This window comes from Epinephelus fuscoguttatus, linkage group LG10 (genome assembly GCF_011397635.1).
Source record: "Epinephelus fuscoguttatus linkage group LG10, E.fuscoguttatus.final_Chr_v1".
Lineage (NCBI taxonomy): Eukaryota > Metazoa > Chordata > Actinopteri > Perciformes > Serranidae > Epinephelus > Epinephelus fuscoguttatus.
The window spans coordinates 44274530-44299351 of record NC_064761.1 but is presented as its reverse complement, the minus strand read 5'-3'; the positions used below and the strand labels follow the sequence as shown (position 1 = coordinate 44299351).

Genomic DNA, 24822 nt, shown 5'->3' with positions numbered 1-24822 from the left:
ATCACTAGATTTGTTTGGTTTGTAATAATAAATTGATTGTGACGACATTTTCTCGGAATTTTCACAGAGCCTAAAACACTTTAGAAGTCCATCGACTAATCAGTTAATCGCAGAATAATTTCAGCTCTCATTTTTACATGATTGAGTATTTTAATCTATAACAATGCATCACTTAACATATTTGTATGTTTTGTAAGTAAAACCTTAACTTGTACAATATTTTCCTCTGAAATGTAGCGGAGTAAAAAAAAAAAAAAAAACCTAAACTACCACCTCGTGGTTGTGTGCCTTTGCACACTGGTCAAGTTGCAGTTACAGTTTACACCCACGTCTGTGAAAACATGGACGCCTCACACACACATTAGATAATGTTAATGTAGAAAAAGTGATCACGGACTCACCTGAGGCCTGTACTACAAAGCAGGATTTGGAGTTAGTGAGGTAACGTCAGGGTTAACTCTGGGATAAATCACCGTGGTAACTGATGCTGAACAGCTGACCTGCTCCGGAGCAGAGGCCTGTACTACGAAGCCAGCTCAACTTAACCAGGATATCTTTATGTTATCTGGTCTGACTAACCCGTCACATCTGCCGTCTGGATAACCACTACTACAAAGCTGGTTACCAACCAGTTCAGTCACCTCTGAGTTTTCCTATCAGCCACAAGCAGGGATGGTCAGTATTTCTATTACTTGTATTTAAAATACGTATTTCAATTACATTTGAGTATTTTGTAATTTGTATTTGATGAGGCCGATACAAAGCAAATGTGATTTGTAACAAAATACTTTGAGTGGAGTAATTTTTTATTTAAAATACTCAAAATACTTTCTCCACGAATCAAAAAACAGAAACAATAGGCTACACATTCTTATAATATTGGATGTAACAATATATTTTTTTTTATATATATGTATTTTTATCTATATGTTTTTTAAACTTGGGCCCTTCAGTGACCTAGTGGTCTGTTTTACTGGACTGTGCATCACATAGGAAATTGTATGTTGTTGTGGTTGATGCTTGGGATGAGTCTGCTCCAAATGAATTGCCTCACGTGGGATCAATAAAGTTGTCTGAATCTCAATCTGAATCAATAAATAATATTTCAGGGTAGCCTACACCAAACTGTGAGAAAAAAAATTTCAATAGCTGCGACCAAATTTGCTACTATCATGCCATTAATGGATGAATCGTGGGCATTCTTTCTGGTATAGTTACTCATGGTCTCTAGTTGCAGTATGCAAATTTTGAGCATTTTCGGTCAAGGACTTTTTGAGTTATTCACGAAAAGCTTTGTGGACCGTCTGACCGACAGAGTGACCTATAGAGCTGAGGGTCGCTGCTAAACAGAAAAAGAGAAAAAGCATTTTCTGTATTTGAAAATACAAAATACATGTATTTTATTTTGATATATTTATTTGAGGGGTATTTTGTATTTCGTATCAAAATACATTCTGATGTATTTTTGCCCATCTCTGGCCACGAGCACGTTCCTGTTGAAGAGACGGGGGTGTTCCAGAACAGTTCTATCGGTACGATCCACAACTATTCACAATGGAAATGGCAAAAAAAAAAAAAGAAAAAAGAAAAAGGAACTGAAGTGAACCGGACTGCTCGGTGGAAACTGGGCAACAGGACCATTAAATCAGTAAATATCATCTGCTGCTCACTTGTTTCACCGCATCTTAATCACTGTGTGGAGGCCTGAGGTATCACTTAAAAAAGCACATTATATACATCACACATGCATCAGGACTGTACATAATGTCGCACAGAGGGAGCATGCCAACACTCTTTAAAGTCACGAATTTGGGGATGTGGTTGAATTTAAAACAGTGAAAATAATATACAAAGCAAGAGTTAATCTACTTCCAGGAAATATGCAAAAATGTTTTGTGACAGTGAGGAGGGGATATAATCTAAGAGGTGAAACACTGTGTACACATCTGTGTGTTTCAGTGTGAGGGGTGGATATACGGGTTAGATGATGAGTTAAAGGGAAACACTAAACTTTAAAACAATGTACAGACTAGGGCCGGCCGGCCTGCCTCATGCACTTCCCTCGCTATGTGATGGAGGTGGCCTGGCCGACCGCCCCAAACCCAGGCCCGTGGGAGAAGGGGGCCCGGGAGCCCCGCTGCCTTCACCTGTCTTAAACGCTGAAAATAAAACAAGAATAAATAAAACAAAAGACAGAGACATTTTTCTATTCATTTTATGCTTTGGAAAGCAGAGCTAAATGCTAAGGTAAGACAACACGTTTACATGTGGTTTTCTATATGTTCTCTGACATTTATCCTAACGATATGAGGCGGTCTTTGTGGAAAAAAAGCTTGTTTAGTGGACTAACTTTGCACTTGAAGGTTGCCCGTTCACTTACGTTTTAACAGGTCTGACGCTACTATGCGCCCCGGCTGTATCTAGGCTAACGGCTAACATGCTAACTATTATTTTTATGTCACTAGTCACTTGAAACAAATTTAGGACGATAGGAGACAGGTTGAAATAAACCAAAATGTCCCTTTAAGGTCACAATGTGAGCTCTTTGGTTGTCCCTCTCCCCTCTCAGGGAGACTGAACACTGGACGTACAATAAATACATGAAAGTCAAAGAGAGAGGAATCTTTCTATTTCATTTTATATATTTATTTATTTATTTCTTCATTTAATTTATTTATTTTATTTTTTATTAGTTTTCTGAAAATAAAACTAAAAAATAAAGGTCAGAGAGAGAGAGAGCACATGTGTTAAACACTGATAATAAAGCATGGGGGGGGGGATTAAGTAAAAGTCAAAGAGAAGGCCCACCTTCCTTCCCTCTAACATTTATACATACTATATAACATTTTATACACAATAATAGATGGATTAGTAACTGTTTTACTTCTGACGATAAATAGTTTCCATCCTGGACTCGTATGGCTTTTTAAATTGTTTTTATCTAAGGTGTCAAAAAAAGAGAGAAGACGATACCGCAATATCATACCGTCACCACATCCCCTCAAAATAATACCGTGATATTGATTTTAGGCCATACCGCCCAGCCCTAGTACAGACACAACATTTTCAGGAGGTCTGCAGACAAAGACCACTGATGCTGATGGGGTGGTTTATTTATTTATTTGGATCTGGATGTTTATTGGGATGTAAATAAAGTTGAGATGGTGTTCGTGTATTTAATATCTAGAACTGTTGTTTGCCTTTATTAAACTGTTTGGGATGGTTGTTGACAATTTCATGTTTTAATGAGACATGAATAGTGAGTGGTATGACGTTAAAACACGATGATGTCACAGTCAAGCTGACCTTTGACCTTTTAGATATAAAATGTCATCAATTCATTATTCTATTCTGGCCAAAAACATGTTTTGAGAGGTCACACTAACCTTTGACCGTCAACCCCAAAAATTCTAAGCAGTTTACTCTCTAGTCCAAGTGAACGTTTGTGCCAAAGTTGAAGAAATTCCCTCAAGGCGTATCTGAGATAACACATTCATGAGAGTGGGACAGACGGAAGGACAACCAGAAAATATAATGCCTCTACTTAGTAACATTTTGTCTCCTTCCTGTTTCAACATGACGCTTCATAAAGAAATGTTTTCCCAGTTTGGCGTGGAGGGACAGACCTGCTCACCTGTGGGATGAACTGAAGCACCGACTGAGAGTCAGACCAGATCACCAACACCAGCGCTGGACCTCACTGATGCTCTCAGTGCAGCAGGTTCAACATCTGGAGGAAGGACTGCGGCCACACCCACACTGATACGCTTTCATTTTAGAAACCACGTCTCCATACACACAAGTGTTGTGACGCTGTTTCAGAAACAATCTCCGTCCACACTGACACACCTAAAAACTCACATCACATGACATCATCTGACCAAAGACTGGTCTGCCCTGAGATCCCGGACTAAGTGTTACAGGGACAGGGCTTTCTCTACCGCTGCCCTAAAACTCTAAAGATTCTCTTCCTCCCACCGTCTGATTCTCCCCCACCACTCAGACTTTCATCTTAAAACTCACTCGCCTGTACGTGTGCCTGATGTGATTGTCACTGTTGCTGTCACAATCTGGTGACAACATGAAAACAACAAGGATACAGTTTGTGCTGCAGGTGCCACCATAACAGTGATGACCTTTTATTATTACTGTTTTATCATTTTACTGCTATTGTTACTCAAATCTATCAACCTGGTGCTCTGCTCTGCCATGACGGGACAATGCTGTGGCGTCACGTGTGTTTTCACCATGTTTTGGACCACTTGTAGCAGAAAGTAACGACGTCATCATATGTGGACAATGTGATGGCGCAAAAGTTGGAAGTCTTTGTGTTGCAAAAAAATGAATGTTCTTGTTCTTATTGTTGTTTTTTTGTTTTAGATTCATTTTAAACATGATCATGTCAAAGATTAATGATCTCCCGCAATTCTGTGGCGTAACCTCGTGTTTTTACCATCTTTTGGACCGCTTGCAGCACAACATAATGATGTCATTGTACACAGGTGATGTGATGGCACGAATGACGGGAAGTCTTAGCTTTGTGTAGCAAATAAAATGAACTCTCTAACTAATATAGTTTTTATTTGAGATCGATTTTAAACAGGATCATGTCAACAATGATCTCCCGCTGGCATGACGGGTCAATACTGGGACCTCACCGCACATTTTCACCGTCTTTGGGACCGCTCATAGCAAACCATAATGACATCACTGCACATGGACAATGTAACGGTGCAAAAGAAAGAAGTCTTAGCTTTCCTTTATTTTTAAAGATATTTTTCTGGGCATTTTTTAGCCTTTAATTGACAGGACAGGTGAGTGTGAAGGTGGGGGAGAGAGAGGGGGAGTGACATGCAGCAAAGGGCCACGGGCTGGACTCGAACCCGCTGCGGCAACAGCCTTGTACATGGGGCGCCTGCTCTACCACTAAGCCACCGACACCCCGAGAAATCTTAGCTTTCTGTTGCAAAAAAAGGAACACTTCAACTCTTACAGTTTTGTTTTTAGATAAATTTTAAGCAGGATCATGTAAACAATAATCTCCCGCAGCCACAGCAGGACAATACCGTGGCGTCACAGTGCATTTTCTCCATCTTTTAGACCGCTTGTAGCACAACATAATGACGTCATTGTACAAAGATGACATGATGGCACGAATGACGGAATTGTTAACTTACTGTTGAAAAAAAAAAAAAACAGAGAATGCTCTCACAGGATCATGAAAACAACAACAACCCCTCGTGGCCGCCTGCAGGACGTCTGTTTTCAGAGGGTTAACCTCTGTTAGCGATAGTTAACCCCACTGAGAGGTTGCTTTGACATGTTGATGATATAAAGTGTTGTCAGTGCCCTTGTGAAGTCACCTCCCTGCAGTATGATGGATCTGGTACAGTGTGATCAGTTCCAGCCGATAACAGAATTGATCGGCTTCAGCAGAGCGGAGTTTGAAAAGACATTTTTCAGGTGTGAAACTGGTCCCACTTTAAAGGTGTCAGGTTTTAGTGGAAACTATCAGCCTGAGTCCACACACACACACACAGACACACAGACGAACAGACAGACAGACAGACAGACAGACGGATCAGCTCTTCTCTTATTGCCTCCAACCATCTTTCACTCCACTCTGACAGCCGCAGAGTCAGTAACAGGAAACACTTTGGCAGGAACACCGGACCGACGTGCCCTTGGGCGTGAGATATAGAGGGAAGACAGGGAGAGAGAAGTTGATTCTTTATTTTGAGAAAATTGTTGGAGAGTCGGTTTCACTCTGAGGTGAAGTGCTGGAGTCAAAACCTCACATTGATGCTGGGATTTAAATTTATTTTTGAATCATATGCACTTTAAACATGGAGGACAGATGAATATAAGACTGTAGTGTATCTGCTGTATTAAACTTATGCCTTATTGTTTATAACAATATAAATACTGCAGAGGGAACCTTTGAGTTCAGCAGCGTCGGATCATAAAGAAGTTTTATTCGGCAGCAGTGATTGTAAGAGTTTTACAAGTCCTGCTGATATAAACATCAGATGAGGAAAAAAAACACTTCAAGAGCAGCTTTGTGGTTGATTTGGTGACTTGTTGCTGCAACAACTACAGTTTATATCGAACACATTTAAAGGTGTTAAACACAGTTTGTCTGTTTTTATTCAGTGTGTTTTATCTTCAGTCTATCCAAAGCAAACAGGGGTCCATCTTACACTCAATGTTGTATTTTAATCAGGACGATACGGCGTATTCATTATTTGAGTTTTAAAATGTGACAATACTTAGGGGCGTCAGTAGCGCAGTGGATAGTGCCGGCGCCCCATATACAGAGGCACTGCCTTGCTGCAGCAGTCGCGGGTTCGACTCCGGCTCGTGACCATTTGCTGCATGTCATCCCACCACTCTCTCTCACTCCCCCATTTCACTCTCTCCTGTCAATTAAAGGCAAAAGCCCAAAAAATATTCTATTAAAAAAAAAAGTGACAATATATAACAGTTTGATATAATAATCATTTACAGGACTTCTAAAAAAACATTTCTGGTGGTTCCTCTGCAATAAACTTGGGCTTGGGAAAGTGGGGATGTTTAAAACACACGTAAAATGTTTAAAGTCAGAACATTTGAAGTATCTTAGTGACATCCTTCAGAGAAACCAGGTTTCCAAAAAAGATTACCGTATCTTATCATAACTTATTGTATCTTATCTATCTTACTGCATTTTGTTGTGTCTTATTGTATCTTATCTTATCTTACGGCATCTTACCCTATCTTATCGTAACTTATTGTATCTTATCATCTTACCGCATCTTATTGTGTCTTATCGTATCTTTTCGTATCTTACCACATCTTGTTGTATCTTATCGTATCTTAACGCATCTTGTATCTTTTCGTATCTTACCACATCTTGTTGTGTCTTATCGTATCTTACCATATCCTGTTGTGTCTTATCGTATCTTAATGCATCTTGTTGTGTCTTATCGTATCTTAACGCATCTTGTGTCTTTTCGTATCTTATCGTATCTTACCACATCTTGATGTATCTTATCGTATCTTAACGCATCTTGTATCTTTTCGTATCTTACCACATCTTGTTGTGTCTTATCGTATCTTACCATATCCTGTTGTGTCTTATTGTATCTTAATGCATCTTGTTGTGTCTTATCGTATCTTATTGAATCTTAACGCATCTTGTGTCTTTTCGGATCTTATCGTATCTTACCACATCTTGTTGTATCTTATCGTAACTTATCTTGTTGTGTCTTATCATATTTTACCACATCTTATTGTGTCTTATTGTATCTTATCGTAACTTATTGTATCTTATCATATCTTACCGCATCTAATTGTGTCTTACTGTATCTTGTCGTATCTTACCACATCTTGTTGTATCTTATCGTATCGTAACTTATCTTGTTGTGTCTTATCACATTTTACCACATCTTATTGTCTTACCGTATCTTATAATATCTTACCGCATCTTGTTGTGTCTTACTGTATCTTGTTGTGTCGTACCATATCTTATCGTATCTTACCGCATCTTATTGTGTCTTACCGTATCTTGTTGTGTCGTACCATATCTTATCGTATCTTACCGCATCTTATTGTGTCTTACCGTATCTTATCATATCTTACCACATCTTGTTGTATCTTATCGTATCTTAACGCATCTTGTGCCTTATCGTATCTTACCACATCTTGTTGTATCTTATCGTATCTTAACGCATCTTGCTGTGTCTTATCGTATCTTAACGCATCCTGTCTTATCATATCTTATTGTGTCTTAACGCATCTTGTTGTGTCTTAACGCATCTTGTTGTGTCTTACCGTATCTTAACGCATCTTGTGTCTTATTGTATCTTACCACATCTTGTTGTATCTTATCGTATCTTAACGCATCTTGTGTCTTATCGTATCTTACCACATCTTGTTGTATCTTATCGTATCTTAACGCATCTTGCTGTGTCTTATCGTATCTTAACGCATCTTGTCTTATCATATCTTATTGTGTCTTAACACATCTTGTTGTGTCTTATCGTATCTTAACGCATCTTGTCTTATCATATCTTATTGTGTCTTAACGCATCTTGTTGTGTCTTATCGTATCTTACAACATCTTATTGTGTTTTACCGTATCTTACTGTATCTTACCGCATCTTGTTGTGTCTTATCGTATCTTCTCGTATCTTACCGCATCTTGTTGTGTCTTATCGTATCTTATTGTATCTTAACGCATCTTGTTGTGTCTTATCGTATCTTCTCGTATCTTACCGCATCTTGTTGTGTCTTATCATATCTTATCGTATCTTAACGCATCTTGTCTTATCATATCTTATTGTGTCTTAACGCATCTTGTTGTGTCTTATCGTATCTTGTCTTATCATATCTTATTGTGTCTTAACGCATCTTGTTGTGTCTTATCGTATCTTAACGCATCTTGTCTTATCATATCTTATTGTGTCTTAACGCATCTTGTTGTGTCTTATCATATCTTATCGTATCTTACAACATCTTATTGTGTCTTACTGTATCTTACTGTATCTTACCGCATCTTGTTGTGTCTTATCGTATCTTATTGTATCTTAACGCATCTTGTTGTGTCTTATCATATCTTCTCGTATCTTACTGCATCTTGTTGTGTCTTATCGTATCTTAACGCATCTTGTTGTGTCTTATCATATCTTCTCATATCTTACCGCATCTTCGCATCTTGTTGTGTCTTATCGTATCTTATTGTATCTTACCGCATCTTGTTGTGTCTTATCGTATCTTATTGTATCTTAACGCATCTTGTTGTGTCTTATCATATCTTCTCGTATCTTACTGCATCTTGTTGTGTCTTATCGTATCTTAACGCATCTTGTTGTGTCTTATCGTATCTTATTGTATCTTACCGCATCTTGTTGGGTCTTATCGTATCTTATTGTATCTTAACGCATCTTGTTGTGTCTTATCATATCTTCTCGTATCTTACTGCATCTTGTTGTGTCTTATCGTATCTTAACGCATCTTGTTGTGTCTTATCGTATCTTAACGCATCTTGTTGTGTCTTATCGTATCTTAATGCATCTTGTTGTGTCTTATCGTATCTTATTGTATCTTAACACATCTTATTGTGTCTTACCGTATCTTACTGTATCTTACCATACCATATCATCTGTCATTAGTTGTGGCGTCCCAGCTCTTCAACAGCAGACGCAGGAGGACACCTAGCGCGCCATACATAAATGTGAAAGGTGAAAGAGGGGCATGTGAGAACCACAGGTGGTCTTAGGGAGGGAACCAGGAAGTCCTGTTTGGTAAATACATCTCCTCCATCTGTCTGAACAGGAGTTGGGACACGAGTGATGGGCCGTGTTAGCTATGTGGAAAGCACCCGCGAACACACCGACAAACCAACACACACACACACACACACACACACACACAAGCACATATTATTCCATCTGACTGCATGTAAATAAACTTTAGGTGTTAATTTCCTATTTCTTATTATTTAGTTCAAATGTTGTGGATGAAAAAAATGATTTTCACCACATACATACACACACACACACACACACACACACACACACACACACACACACACACACACACAGGCCCCCTGGGCAGATACTGTATGTGCAGGCTGACATGCATGTAGACCAACAGGGAGTTAACCTGGAGCCCCCTCCCCCCCTCACCCCCAGGAGGAGGAAGGAGGGAGGAGACGAGGAGGAGGCAGAGGTCTTGGAGGTGAAGCTGTGCCTAAAGATAAAGTGCTGAAGCAGGGTGGGGGAGAAAAACTCCACAGACCAGGGTTTCCCAAATCGAGTCCCCCGACAGCGGCGAGTCTGAACAGGAAATCTTTTAGTCACTACAGAAATCTGAGAAAGTCTGAAATGATTTAACTCGTCTCAGGACTCCTGTGAGGGCTTTGGGTTGGTGCTACTCAAAAACAGGCAACATTAGACACATGATGACGTCTCTGTTTATCAGGAACAATGTCAATATGTTCCAGAATCTGAACTCCAGTTCAATCAATTAATTCTTCCTGTTAGACTGCAGCACTGTTTGTCCATTACTTCATCCTCTGTTGTATAGTTTCTATTTTCTATTGTACTTTTCTTTTATGTGTTATATGACTCTTATTATTTCTTTACTTTCCCTATTTATCCGTCTTTTTCAGTGTCATATCTGTATTTATCATACTGTATCTTCATAACTTTTCATATCTTATCCCAACTTACTGTCTCTTATCAGGGCTGTACGTTTACTTTTTAGCGCATAGCACTGGTGCTACAGAGGGTGATAATTTTGTAGCACAGGCCAGAAAGTTTGTAGCACCTGTCACAATAACAAATTTTGCTGGACGATTAATTGCGTCAGAAATTATTGCGATAAGCGATAATATTGCGTAATATTGTGCTTTTAAGACCATTTTTATTATTGTTGTAATTTTGGTGTTTTTAGACCATTTTTTAAACTTATATAATGATAATAAAGGCATAATGATGTAAGTACACCATTTTAAAGAGAAATAAACATTTATTTAACAAAAATATTTACAAATGCAAAAAAAGAAAATTTAAATATCTGAAATAACACGTAAAAAAAAATAAATATCAAAATAAATAAATACATTCAAAAAAACAGACTGTCAGTCTCTCACTCTCAGGTGTGCAGTTAAGTTGGTCGTATTCGCTCTTTTTGTTCGGCTCACAAGAAGTCTGTCGCCCGCCTGCTACTAGGAAAATAAATTCATCACACAAACATTTTTTTCCCATCGCACGTGCGACATATATGTCCTGCTTATCTTACTGCATTTTATTGTATTTTATCATATCATATCGGATCATATCCTACCACATCTTATTGCCTCTTACCACATCTTATGGGATTGTATCTCATCTTAACATATCTTGTCATATGTAATCAGACCGTAACTTATTGTATCCTATCATATCTTATCATGTCTTATATCTTCTCCCAAATTATTGTATCATATTCTATCTTATCCCGTCTTATTGTTTCCGATCGTATCTGACCACATCTTATCGGATTGTATCTTATTGTATGCTATCATATCTCGTCATATCTCATCTTATAGTATCTTATCTTACTGCAGCTTATCAAGTGTTATTATATGTTATCAGATTGTATCTTATCGTATCTTACTGCATCTGATCGTATCTTAAATCTTATTGGATCCTATCTTAACCGCATCTTACCATATCTTATCGGACTGTATCTTACCATATCTTATCGGACTGTATCTTACCATATCTTATCGCATCTTATCATATCTTTCAGAATCTTATCGTATCTTATCATATCGGATCTAACTGTATCTCATCCATTATTCCTGTTAGTCACTGAGAAACAAAACTATGGGAAAATAGGATCCAGGTTAATAATAACTAATAATAATAATAACTTTATTTATAGAGCACTTTTCGTCAAAGTGCTTTACAGATGTTAAAAACAGGTAAGAAATACAAGTAAACCATAATATAAAAGCAGTGACAACAAAAAGGAAAATATTTAAAACAGAGTAAATAAACAATTTTAACAGTTACATACAAAGTTAAGAATTATATACAACAGAGAAGAGGTGTGTTTTCAGTTTAGATTTGAAGACCTCAACAGAACATGCCAATCTAATATCCTGTGGAAGGCTGTTCCACAGCATTGGTGCACGAAAAGAGAAAGCCCGTTCACCCAAGCTTTTCTTATTCACCTTTGGGACAATAAGAAGACCAGTCCCTTGAGAGCGTAAGGAACATGCAGGCTCATAGAGGTCGACCATATCAGACAGGTAGGCTGGTGCAAGACCATTTACTATTTTATAAGTCAGTAACAGCACCTTAAAATCGGCTCTGACCTGCACTGGAAGCCAGTGCAGAGAAGCTAGCACTGGACTAATATGCTCATATTTAGATGAGCCAGTCAAAATTCAAGCTGCTGCGTTCTGCACCATCTGCAGGCTTCGAAGGCTTTTCTTTGGTAGTCCTGACAGAAGGACGTTACAGTAATCAAGCCTAGATGTTACAAAAGCGTGTATGAGGACCTCCGCATCTTTAAAAGAGAGAAAAGAGCGGATCTTTGCGATCCTTCTCAGGTGGAAAAATGCAGCGCGTGCCACTTCCTTTACATGGAAATCAAAAGAGAGAGAGCGATCGAAAAGGACACCAAGATTTTTTACTCTGTCCTTATCGTGAATAGCATAGTCATCTAGAGACAGAGAGAGCTGATAAGGCTGATGGTTGGATGTAGCTGGTCCAATGAGAATCATTTCAGTTTTGGCAGAATTTAGTGATAGGAAGTTGGATGAAAACCAATCCCTCATGGCGGCCAAGCACGTGTTTAGCTTGTTTAGGTCAGCTCCATTTGCAGTTGTCACAGGCATAAAAATTTGTACATCATCAGCATAGAAATGAAAAGACAGTCCAAAAGAGCGAATAATCCGACCCAATGGTGTTAAATACAAAGAGAATAACAGAGGGCCTAAAACGGAACCCTGTGGGACTCCATGCCTAACAGGAAAAGACTCTGAAAATTCATTATTGTAGACAACACAATGAGATCTACCTGTTAGGTAGGAGCCCAACCACTTGAGCACCTGACCGGAGAAACCAAGGTGAGTTTTGAGCCTGTCCAGAAGCAAACCATGATCGACTGTGTCAAATGCTGAACTCAGGTCCAATAAGACCAGAGCCGTAGTTAAATTTGAGTCAGCAGCTAGTAATAGGTCGTTTGCCACCTTGGTAAGTGCTGTTTCTGTTGAATGATTAACCCGAAAAGCAGACTGTAAAGGTTCAAATAAACCACTGAGTGATAAATATTTCGTAAGCTGAACTGAGACAATTTTCTCGAGAATTTTTGATAGAAAAGACAGATTGGACACAGGTCTATAGTTTGCCACAGAGTTAGGGTCGAGATTTGGTTTCTTGAGTAGAGGTTTAACTACCGCAGATTTAAAGCAAGCTGGAAAAATTCCAGTAGAAAGTGAAACATTCATTATAGTTAATACATGGAAACCCAGAGTTGACCACAGCTCTTTTACCACCCATGCTGGCAAAGGGTCCAGAGAGCATGTTGTACATCTTGCGGCCATAACCATTTTAGTCAAATCAGGCAAAGAGATAAGCTCAAAATCAGAAAAAACCTGTCCTGTAAAGGTGGGAGGGGTAATGACATCACCAGAAACATTTACAGACATACTATGGTTAGCCTTAACGAATCGAATTCTCATAATGTCATGTTTGCTTGTTGACTGTTTTCAGGGTGTCAAGACACACAACACATAGTTTTTCAGCAGCTGATTTTCAAGTCATGGATGTGTCCTGTCAGCACTTGAACTTAAATCATGTCACTGACTGAAAACAAACATATTTACAGCAAAGACGCTACTGGAAATAACGATGTACCAACAGTCAGTGCATCAGTTGTGGACATTAAAATGTTGCCAATAGTTGAGTTCCCTCACAAATGAATGAATACTGTAGCCTCAGTCAGGAGGATAATATTACACTATGACTGCAACCAATGTCAATTTCCTTTATTGATTCATGGGTCTACAATTTGCCTGGCGGATTAAAAGCAACAAATCCTCACATTTTAGTATCTGGAACGAGTGACTGTTTTGCATTTTTGGTTGATTAGTTTTCTGCTAGTCGGTTAATCAATTAGTAACTTACAGTCACTAATTTATAGTCATTATGTTGCTCTGACCAGAAATCTGTTTTCACATACAGTTTGCCTCATGATTCTGATGCATAACAGTCATAATGAACATCGTGAGAGAAAACATGCCAGAACTGCAAAAGTCAAGAATCATGAATTTAAAATAAAAATGTACGATAAAAAAAATCTGTTTTTGATTATTAAATCATCCAAAATCACAAATTTGCCTCAAGACGTTTAACAGTCAGCACAGCATACAACACCTTTTTCTTTCAGTTCAGATAACAAACACTTCCTCCTCTTCCCTTCAACATCTCTTTAAATCAACATCATCACATGAGAATGAATTTAAAAATTAAAGTTGACAAAGTGAATGATGTTTTCTGTTTCTGCAACAAGCTGCAGATAAAAGCAGCCGGGTCCTGCAAACAGACCTGACGCTGCGTGACACAGAGAGGACACCAGAGAAGAAGAACAGTGAGCAGATGAGTCACTCCTCTCCGTCCTGCTGTCCACTGTTACACTCTGAAACCTCACTGTGAGCTGAGTCACGCCAGCTTCACCGTGTGTTCATCCGTCTCCACTGTGAAACAACCACAGGGCGGTAATTAACTCTGTGTGACCGTGGTTCTCTGAGAGTGTCATACAGTTTTATTTAATACAGACCGAGCTAGATTTCAGTCTTTCTTTAACTTTGGATAAAGGAACAGTTCATCCAAAAACAACAGGCGCTTCAGGACCAAACACTTCAGAGAAGTGCGACCAAGGACTACAAATCTTTAACAGCTTTTTTTCTGTTTGCTTCAACCAAAAAAAAAAAAACCCACCTCTGCTACCAGCACAAACGATTAGACCTGAGGTGCTATTATGCAGTTTATGTTATGAGGATGTCACCTACTAACCAAGTCCACAGCAGCACTAATAGTTATAGCTACACAATTAAAACATCTTCTGGAGCCGGCAGAAGACAGATGAACACAAACACTGAGGAAAAAACTGACGATGTTTAAAGTGTGCAGCAGTGACAACCACACGCACTGTAAATGATTCATGACTAAACCGCCAATGTCTTTCATTTTTCCTCATCCAACATGAAACTTGATTTTAATAACACACACACACCTCCTAACATTTTCAAGCTTCTATAACAACCTGATAAACTAAACTAGTGACCAAAGTTTACTCTGACTTTGTTAAACTGACAGCTGTTTCCCTGCATACAGATTTCTTTCTTGAATGAGGAGAGCGCTCCACTTTACTCCCCAAATTTCAAATGTCTTCAACAAACATTTCAGACATTTAATCACAAAAATTAAATGTTCTTTTATGTTCAACTGCATTGCCAACACAGACAAGACAGAACAGGTGTGACTGAGAGGAAGTTGCCATACCTATTTAATAATCAGGAACTAGAGCCAAGTCACACATGTCACTGTTACTGTTGTACAAACCGTCCACATGTGTCACTAGGTTCCTTTGAAACGTCACGGAAAATAACTGCTGCAGCTAATAATTACTTGAATTCATCAATCGATAATTTTGTGTACAAAACAGTGAAATATGTCCTTGCTGATTTCACATCTTCACACTGACGTCTTGTTTTGTCGCACCAACAGTGTAAGTTTACTGTTGGATCACTGATACAAACACCACATCCTAACATTTGAGATTTTTGGGGAATTTGTTTTAAAAAAAAGTGCTTAAACATTTATCAAAGTAGTTGCCAAATTACTTTTGATTAATCGATCAATTCTTGCAGCTCTTGTTCCACCTGCACATCATCCAGTCAGGTAGCCTGGCATCGCCAGACCAAATCAGAAATGTGAGTTATTCTGAAACCTTTCAGCTCATTTTCAGTCTCCAGAGGGAGGGTTATCAACGGCCATAGATCAAAACACCTGTGGACATAACTGGATAGACCTACAACTCATCAGAGCAACAAAACATGCGACAGACAAATGTGAACAGACACCAGCGTGCAGAGATGAACTGTGATGGTGAAGCATCAATGTCTGTGAACAAGTGTCGCTGTTTGTGACATCAGAGTTTGAAGAAAAAACTTGAACAGAAAGCTTCACATCAGCTGCAGCAATCTTTGTGACGCAACAATGAAAAGCTCTGCAGTTGGCCCTGCACAATGTCAGTCATCGTCAGAAACAGGCCACATATTGGATCAATAGTCTGGCCTGAAGTGGCCCAGGTCAGCTTTCAGTCTGTCTGAACATGAAGGGAACCAGACGCATCTGCCAGCATCTGCCACAGCAAATAAAACATGAGCTCACAGATTATCTGTTAGTCAGTCAGGACCAATCAGACAGTTTGTAGTCATTCATTTTTGAGTACTGTACGCACTGTTTTTTAAGTATGATTCAACATTATGTACAAAACTAATCATCACACATGTGAAAGACAAAAAAAAATAGTCAGACAGACAGACAGACAGACAGACAGGATGCTGTGGACGTTGGTGTTATTGTTGTTACCTGGTAATCGAGGATGCTGAATCCAAGGCCTTTGTCTCTCTCCTTCTGAAGCTCCAACACCTGAACATCTGGAGACCACTGAGCCAGCTCCCCTTCATCTTCATCCTGCTCCTCCTCCTCCTCTTCCTCCTCCTCCTCCACCTGGCTGTGTGAAGTTGTCTGCTCCGTCAGCACCTCCTCTACAGGAGATACCTGCTGCTCCTGACACACGACAGTGACAACAGACTCTTAGACCAGCACTGAAATATTCATAGGACAATTTAAACATCAATTCAGATATCTTAAGATCTGCCCTGTCTAAAAAAAAAGACATCAGTACTATTATTATCATCATCATCATCATCATCATCATCGTCGTCGTCATCATCATCGTCATCGTCATCATCAGAGCTTTTGGTTTGCCTCAGCAAACATTCCTCAGCTATGAACCCACTTACTTGTGGGATTCCTCAGGGCTCCATTTTGGGCCCTATCCTATCTGCACTATGTACAGTACAGGCCAAAAGTTTGGACACACCTTCTCATTCAATGCGTTTTCTTTATTTTCATGACTATTTACATTGTAGATTCTCACTGAAGGCATCAAAACTATGAATGAACACATGTGGAGTTATGTACTTAACAAAAACAGGTGAAATAACTGAAAACATGTTTTATATTCTAGTTTCTTCAAAATAGCCACCCTTTGCTCTGATTACTGCTTTGCACACTCTTGGCATTCTCTCCATGAGCTTCAAGAGGTAGTCACCTGAAATGGTTTCCACTTCACAGGTGTGCCTTATCAGGGTTAATTAGTGGAATTTCTTGCTTTATCAATGGGGTTGGGACCATCAGTTGTGTTGTGCAGAAGTCAGGTTAATACACAGCCGACAGCCCTATTGGACAACTGTTAAAATTCATATTATGGCAAGAACCAATCAGCTAACTAAAGAAAAACGAGTGGCCATCATTACTTTAAGAAATGAAGGTCAGTCAGTCCGGAAAATTGCAAAAACTTTAAATGTGTCCCCAAGTGGAGTCGCAAAAACCATCAAGCGCTACAACGAAACTGGCACACATGAGGACCGACCCAGGAAAGGAAGACCAAGAGTCACCTCTGCTTCTGAGGATAAGTTCATCCGAGTCACCAGCCTCAGAAATGGCAAGTTAACAGCAGCTCAGATCAGAGACCAGATGAATGCCACACAGAGTTCTAGCAGCAGACCCATCTCTAGAACAACTGTTAAGAGGAGACTGCGCGAATCAGGCCTTCATGGTCAAATAGCTGCTAGGAAACCACTGCTAAGGAGAGGCAACAAGCAGAAGAGATTTGTTTGGGCCAAGAAACACAAGGAATGGCCATTAGACCAGTGGAAATCTGTGCTTTGGTCTGATGAGTCCAAATTTGAGATCTTTGGTTCCAACCGCCGTGTCTTTGTGAGACGCAGAAAAGGTGAACGGATGGATTCCACATGCCTGGTTCCCACTGTGAAGCATGGAGGAGGAGGTGTGATGGTGTGGGGTGTTTTGCTGGTGACACTGTTGGGGATTTATTCAAAATTGAAGGCACACTGAACCAGCATGGCTACCACAGCATCCTGCAGCGACATGCCATCCCATCCGGTTTGCGTTTAGTTGGACGATCATTTATTTTTCAACAGGATAATGACCCCAAACACACCTCCAGGCTGTGTAAGGGCTATTTGACCAAGAAGGAGAGTGATGGAGTGCTGCGGCAGATGACCTGGCCTCCACAGTCACCGGACCTGAACCCAGTCGAGATGGTTTGGGGTGAGCTGGACTGCAGAGTGAAGGCAAAGGGGCCAACAAGTGCTAAACACCTCTGGGAACTCCTTCAAGACTGTTGGAAAACCATTTCAGGTGACTACCTCTTGAAGCTCATGGAGAGAATGCCAAGAGTGTGCAAAGCAGTAATCAGAGCAAAGGGTGGCTATTTTGAAGAAACTAGAATATAAAACATGTTTTCAGTTATTTCACCTTTTTTTGTTAAGTACATAACTCCACATGTGTTCATTCATAGTTTTGATGCCTTCAGTGAGAATCTACAATGTAAATAGTCATGAAAATAAAGAAAACGCATTGAATGAGAAGGTGTGTCCAAACTTTTGGCCTGTACTGTATGCTACCCTTGGGGCCCATTTTTAATCAAGATAATATTCTGCTGGTACAGATCTATTTTCCCGGATAAACAAAAGCCAAAGATTCTGCACAGCCTTTACTAAAGTAGTTATATGATATCAAAACGTTAATGAATTGAAACTTTCTCAGTCTTGATGACAATGAGACAGACCGTTATGGTTTGAATGAGCCCTATACTGGACGACTCAGCTGCTTTTTTTTTGTTCAACTTTCTGTTCAAAATCTTGGTGTGATTTTTTTTATTACAAGCTTTTGCCAAATCCTGTTGGAAGAGCAGCAAAAGTCTTTTCCTCTGAGACACTCACTGGGTGCATTCTCTTGTGTTTATTTAATTGTTGTTACTGACTATTTCTGCAATAACTTCACTTATTGCCATGTTTACCCTACTAACGTTAGAGTTAGCGCAAGCTGTGGCCTTCATGTTATGTCACTGACTACGGTGTGGATCCCTGAGCAGCTGTGATTGGATTTTAATTTCTAATAAGTATTTGGGACGGCAGCAAAACCAGACTGATACAGAGAGTAAAACAGAATGTTGAGCTCTCGTAATCAGGATGATCTCACCAGGATACCTCTCTGCTAGACAACTGTAATTCTCTGTGTGTGGGCGGAGCTCAGTCGTCACCTTGTCGTCTGCACTTATTACAAAACGCAGCTGCTCGTTTTCTAACTGGAGAAAGAAAAGGGGATCCCATGAGCCCAGTGTGGGCCTCCCTCCACTGGCTTCCTGTCCAATTTAGGATTGATTTTAAGATGTTACTGCTGGTTTTGAAGCTTTGAAACGGTCCACCTTATCTAGCAGAACTACTGTATCTTCATACTCCAGTTAGAGCTCTGAGGTCGACCCATCACATGCTCCTGGATGTTCCCTGAAGTACACACAAAAACAGTGGAGCCTCAGCTCAGCTGTTCAGATAAAAACTGCTGCGACTACAGAAACCTTTAAATGGCTACTGAAGACCCGCCTCTCCTCGTCGGCGTACGATTGATTCCAGCCTGACAACTTCAATTGATTTCATCCTCTGTTGTGCTGCAGTTTGCTCTGTTTCTTTTCTCTTCTTTTCTTACTGTTGTTTGCTTCTGTTTTTATCTGTTGTTTGTATTTTAGGACTGTTCAGCACTTTGGTCGACTGACGCTGTTCTACAAATAAAGTTTGACTTCACTTTTGACTTGACTGTTGTTATTGTTATTATCATATTGGAATGTTCTCCTGCTCTTCACATACGCATTGTGCTATTTTCTAATACAATGTATTAAGTAATAGATAAACTCACAATATTGCAGTTGTACTTTTGTATTTTTGTAAAATCTTCTATTAAAATGACAAAAACATAAAATAAACAATATATTTTCCATATAAATGCATTCATTTTTAAATAAAATCTCATACTAATAGACCTTTTAAAGTAAGTAAACAGTATGATGGTTTTTGGTGTGCGGGGCTTAGTTCTCCACAGATGTTAGCTAGCGCTAGCTAACAAGTTCTGTTGGCTTGTTTTAGACGATGGAGGAAGATGATGTGAGTGGTGCATTCAGAAACACTCATTGTGAGTGTGGGAGCGCACTCTGACACAAACTGGAGCGTTGATAAATTGGGAGCGCTGTCTGAATGTAGCGTTGGGTTATCCAGAGCAGCGCACTCTCAGAGTGGCAGAGCGCACTCTGGACACTCTGTCTGTGGAGACGGAGCAGCAGAGCGCACTCTGGACACTCTGTCTGTGGAGACGGAGCAGCAGAGCGCACTCTGGACACTCGTCTGTGGAGACTTCTATGTAGCCTACAGCCCTGTGGGGGAGAGGCAGCTTTACCTCCAGGTGATAACATGATGTCATCGTGACATCGGCACTAAAAGGTCTATAATGTAACAGAATGATCTATTTTCCTCGATCTCTCAATCCTGTAGCAGCAATTTTTCATCTCAAATTTAAAATCAAATTCTCAAATTAATCAAAAACATTCTTTTTAACTGTGATGCTGTAACTGCATGTGAGTGCTTTAATGCAGATTTGTCAGTTGCATGTATTGATGAATTACTTTGCCTTTCATTTTCTTCCTTAAAAGTATTTTCACTTTGACTGTCTAATGTCTCCTCTGTGTATATGTACATTGTGCATGTGTAGTGAAACCAGAGAGTGAGACAGGTTACCTGTCTGACTGCCTGCTGCTGTTCAGTAACACTCTCTCTCAGTTCTGTCTGACTGCACAACATCGACGACAGCTTCAGCTCAATCTGAACAAACATGACACAACGCAGTGGGTCAAATATAGAGTTCACACAGATTACATACCGTACAGTGACACACAAAAAGATTTACAACAGTAACAAAAATAATCACAGTAAACATAAATCTAACATTTTTGTATGTGATTTTTTTACATAAAATTTTGAAAATATTTTCATAAATACTCTGCCCTCACCTCCTCCACACTGGGTTGTGATTGTCTTAGTGGTCCAGGTCCTGGTCGGAGTACTGGTTCAGATCGTAGTGCTGGTTCAGATCGTAGTGCTGGTTCAGATTCAGATTCAGATTCTGGTTCCATGTCAGAGGTTGGGTGTCGGCAGCAGACCAGAGTGAATGGAGGAGGCACCTCTTTGAGGAACGACACGACCTCCCGACGAGACTTACCATACAGCTGAACATCATTCACCTACACACACACAAACACACACACACACACACCAGATTACAAATAATCTACATATCATTTTAATTATAAATACATCATCTCATTCACTGATCATGTGGAGCCACAAAACTCCTCCTAGCTCACTCTTTTAATGCAAACTGTGATTAGCCTCGTGCAGCGTCGTGCTGAAACACCGACTGTGATCACTGCAACTTTTCAACATGTCCCTGATTCAACTGGAGAAGTGAAGAGCAATACTGCACTTGTTGATCAGTGATGACCCATCATGGTGACACATGACGACCAAAAAGTAGTGGACCCAGGACTGAGCCATGTGGGACTCCTCACTGAGATTTTACTGTGAGGTTGTTGTTGCTGTAATAAATTCAAATAAACAGCTCCATCAGCCTATAGTTACTCAGTTTTTACATTTCTAGAAAAAAAAAAAAAACTTCCAACACAGCTAGCTTCCCCAGCTATTTCCAAAATGTGTGAGAAATATCTCCAAACACTTGTCACCCTTCCGGTAGGACCTTCATTTAGTCCCACTGTGTTTGTACATGTATTTACCTCCAGGAGCTCGTCCTCTGGTCTCAAGACTCCATGTTTGTCCACGGGGCCTCCAGGGACCACAGAGGAGATGTAGTGGTGTCCATCAAATGAGTCCAGCTCCACACCAAGGCGCAGAGTGTGGACAGGCAGCAGCTGTAGGCAACGACACAAAACATAAGGAAGAAAGGATAAAATATAGTTTATAGAAATCAGTTTTAAAAACTAATGTAGCAACACAACAGTCCTGCAACTAATCTTCCTTCATGAAGTCTGTAATGTTTAATTTTGTTGTTATTTAACTGTACTGTCAGTTTGGGATGGTGTTTTACTGAGAGCTAAGCTAAGATAGGCTAGGCTAAACTATGATAAGATAACCTAACCCCAGAAGGTTAGAAATACATAAATAAATAAATAAATAAATAATAAGAGGTATATACAACAAGAATAGGACAAGTAAAAACCTTGTATATGACTGGACCATTTATGAAACACTAGAGGGTTTTAAATTTGAAACAGGAAGTGGCGGCCACTATCAGAGCCAAGTTCCACAACTTGTTATACCACGTAATATTCAATAATGTTACTCATAAATTTTAAGGCTTCTGTGTCATTCAGACATTGTTGTCCCTCAAACAAACTGATGAACTGATTTTCTCTTTCCTCCGACCAAAACTGCCATTTTGACCGCGGCTGGCTAGTTAGCTAGCTTGTTAATTCTACCATGCTTTAATGCTAATGTCACAGTGGCGACAGATTATGAGCCAAACAAAGTTTTCACTTAGCTAATGATTGCAGTCTGCCTCCCTAAGCTGTGACAGCGACAGTGTGTTGATTCAATTCAATTCAATTTTGTTTATAAAGCCCAATATCACAAATCACAATTTGCCTCACAGGGCTTTACAGCATACGACATCCCTCTGTCCTTAAGACCCTCACAGCTGATCAGGGAAAAACTCCCCCAAAAAAACCCTTTAACGGGGAAAAAAAACGGTAGAAACCTCAGGAAGAGCAACTGAGGAGGGATCCCTCTTCCAGGACGGACAGACGTGCAATAGATGTCGTACAGAACAGATCAACATGATAAATTAACAGTAATCCACATGACACAATGAGACAGAGAGAGAGAGAGAGAGAGAGAGAGAGAGAGAGAGAGAGAGAGAGATGCAGGTAATGACAGTAGCTTACAACAACATTATTGAAAGTAATAATATTATAGTTATAGTTCTGGTTACTGTGGTACAATATGTTGAAAGTATGTATTAATATCTGGCAGTATACATGTGTGACAATAGTCATATGTGTATAATAACAGTAGAAGTATGACTAATGACTAATGACGGCAGCAGCACAACCACACACGTCCAGGCACCGCTGTGATATGAGTTAATCTGAGAGACAGTGGAGCACAAAGGCTCCGGAGAAGAAGCCGAGTTAGTGACATCCAGAATGGCCGAGTTAGCTAGATGCAGTAATAGAATACGAGAGAGAGAGAGAGAGAGAGAGAGAGAGAGAGAGAGAGAGAAGAAGAGAAGGTGCCCGGTGTATTATAGGGGGGTCCTCCGGCAGACTAGGCCTAAGTCAGCCTAACTAGGGGCTGGTACAGGACAAGCCTGAGCCAGCCCTAACTATAAGCTTTATCAAAGAGGAAAGTCTTAAGTCTAGTCTTAAATGTGGAGACGGTGTCTGCCTCCCGGACCGTAACAGGAAGATGATTCCACAGGAGAGGAGCCTGATAGCTGAAGGCTCTGGCTCCTGATCTACTTTTGGAGACTTTAGGGACCACGAGTAACCCTGCGTTCTCAGAGCGCAGTGTTCTGGTGGGATAATATGGCACTATGAGCTCTCTAAGATATGACGGAGCTTGACCATTTAGAGCTTTATAAGTTAACAGTAGGATTTTAAATTCAATTCTGGATTTTACAGGGAGCCAGTGCAGAGAAGCTAAAACAGGAGAGATATGATCTCGTTTCTTAGTTCCTGTTAGTACACGTGCTGCTGCTGATGAAGCATTACACTGTTAAAGTTTACTCATGCATGGGTTATTCTGATCCTTGGAGGAATTTAAGGTCACAAGATCCCAAGGGACCCACGGATCATGTACTTGTGACCTGAGGACATTATTCATAAGCGGGTCACTTATCTGTTCAAAATCCTTTTACTGGCATGCAAAAAGGCTACAAAAAGGCGTTACTAGAAACTGGCTGAAACACAACCCTCCAACTCCAGGACAGTGGACAGACACTGTAGAGGAACTATATTCTATGGAAACACTGTCCTCTCACCCGAGGACTAAAGCAATGACACATGTACGATGCTGGGACAAATGGACAGACTATAAGAGAAGAGATGTGTTGTTCAGTCAGCTGGTCTGAAGACACGTTTCAAAACGTTGTAAACTGAAGGCAGTGGCATCTCCTGCCCATCCTCTGTTCCTTTTTCCCCTCATGTTTTATTTTGTTGGTGGTGTTTTGTTAATTCAAAAACGAATAAATATAAAGTTAAACAAAAGAAAACTTTTGAGACTCATGAGAACTGCCAGTTTCATAAATCTAAGAAATAAAAAAAAAAAACCACAGGTAACTTGGCGTGAACCCGACCTGATTCAAACCCGGGGGGCAACAATGAAAAATTACAGAACGTCCCAGACCAAACCAGGCGGGACGCGTCGGGCCCAACTGGGGGCGGGCAGAGAGTCAGAGCTGAAGTTCAGCGAAACAAAGCTTTAGACGTCTGTTTCTCACCTTGGAGGATTTCTGCAGCTCTGCATCGTCTTCAATGACAGGATCTAACTTCACCACCTGACGACACACACACACACACACACACACACACACACACACACACACACACACACAAGAAAGGTGTAGGTGAAATTATAATCACTGAACATTCAAGACAGACAGTATCAGCAAAAATGTGTCAAACTGTGTGGTCTCACCAGAACTTGGTACTTTGGTCCCAGAGCCTGCTCCCATTTAGCCCACAATTCTGCATCTGTAGCTACACACACACACACACACACACACACACACACAAACAGAGAACAGCCTGTGTAAGCAGTGGAACAGATGTAAAATTACAATTCAGCCATTAAAACACAGCAGCTTCCTACAGCTCATCAGCTACAACCTCAGGTACTGTAACACAACACACACTGAAAGTGATACTGCAGCAGAAGTACTGCTGTGAGAGTCGTGCCATGTGTACTAGTACTCTGCCAAAATACAAGATATATATATTACTGCACTGACAGATGATGATTTATCTGTATTTATACTCCAAAGTGCAGCGTCTTTTGCTGCCTCTCGTTGTATTTTCAGGAGAATAATATATTGGGATAATATCCTGATAGTACAGCTGGTTCCTTTA

The 24822-nt window shown here is 40.1% G+C and overlaps 1 protein-coding gene across 3 annotated transcripts in view; it reads right to left on the bottom strand.

The window, feature by feature from the left end:
* The window catches only part of patj (PATJ crumbs cell polarity complex component), a 202933-nt gene that overhangs the window by 148284 nt on the left and 29827 nt on the right, over nt 1-24822 (bottom strand). For all 3 annotated transcript variants that reach the window (XM_049588236.1, XM_049588238.1, XM_049588237.1), the window contains exons 13-18: nt 24392-24453; nt 24195-24251; nt 21472-21606; nt 20692-20922; nt 20420-20503; nt 16134-16334 (exon numbers count right to left, since the gene is read on the bottom strand). In XM_049588236.1, the coding sequence (XP_049444193.1) occupies nt 16134-16334; nt 20420-20503; nt 20692-20922; nt 21472-21606; nt 24195-24251; nt 24392-24453 (770 nt within the window). The remainder of the gene's footprint in view (nt 1-16133; nt 16335-20419; nt 20504-20691; nt 20923-21471; nt 21607-24194; nt 24252-24391; nt 24454-24822) is intronic.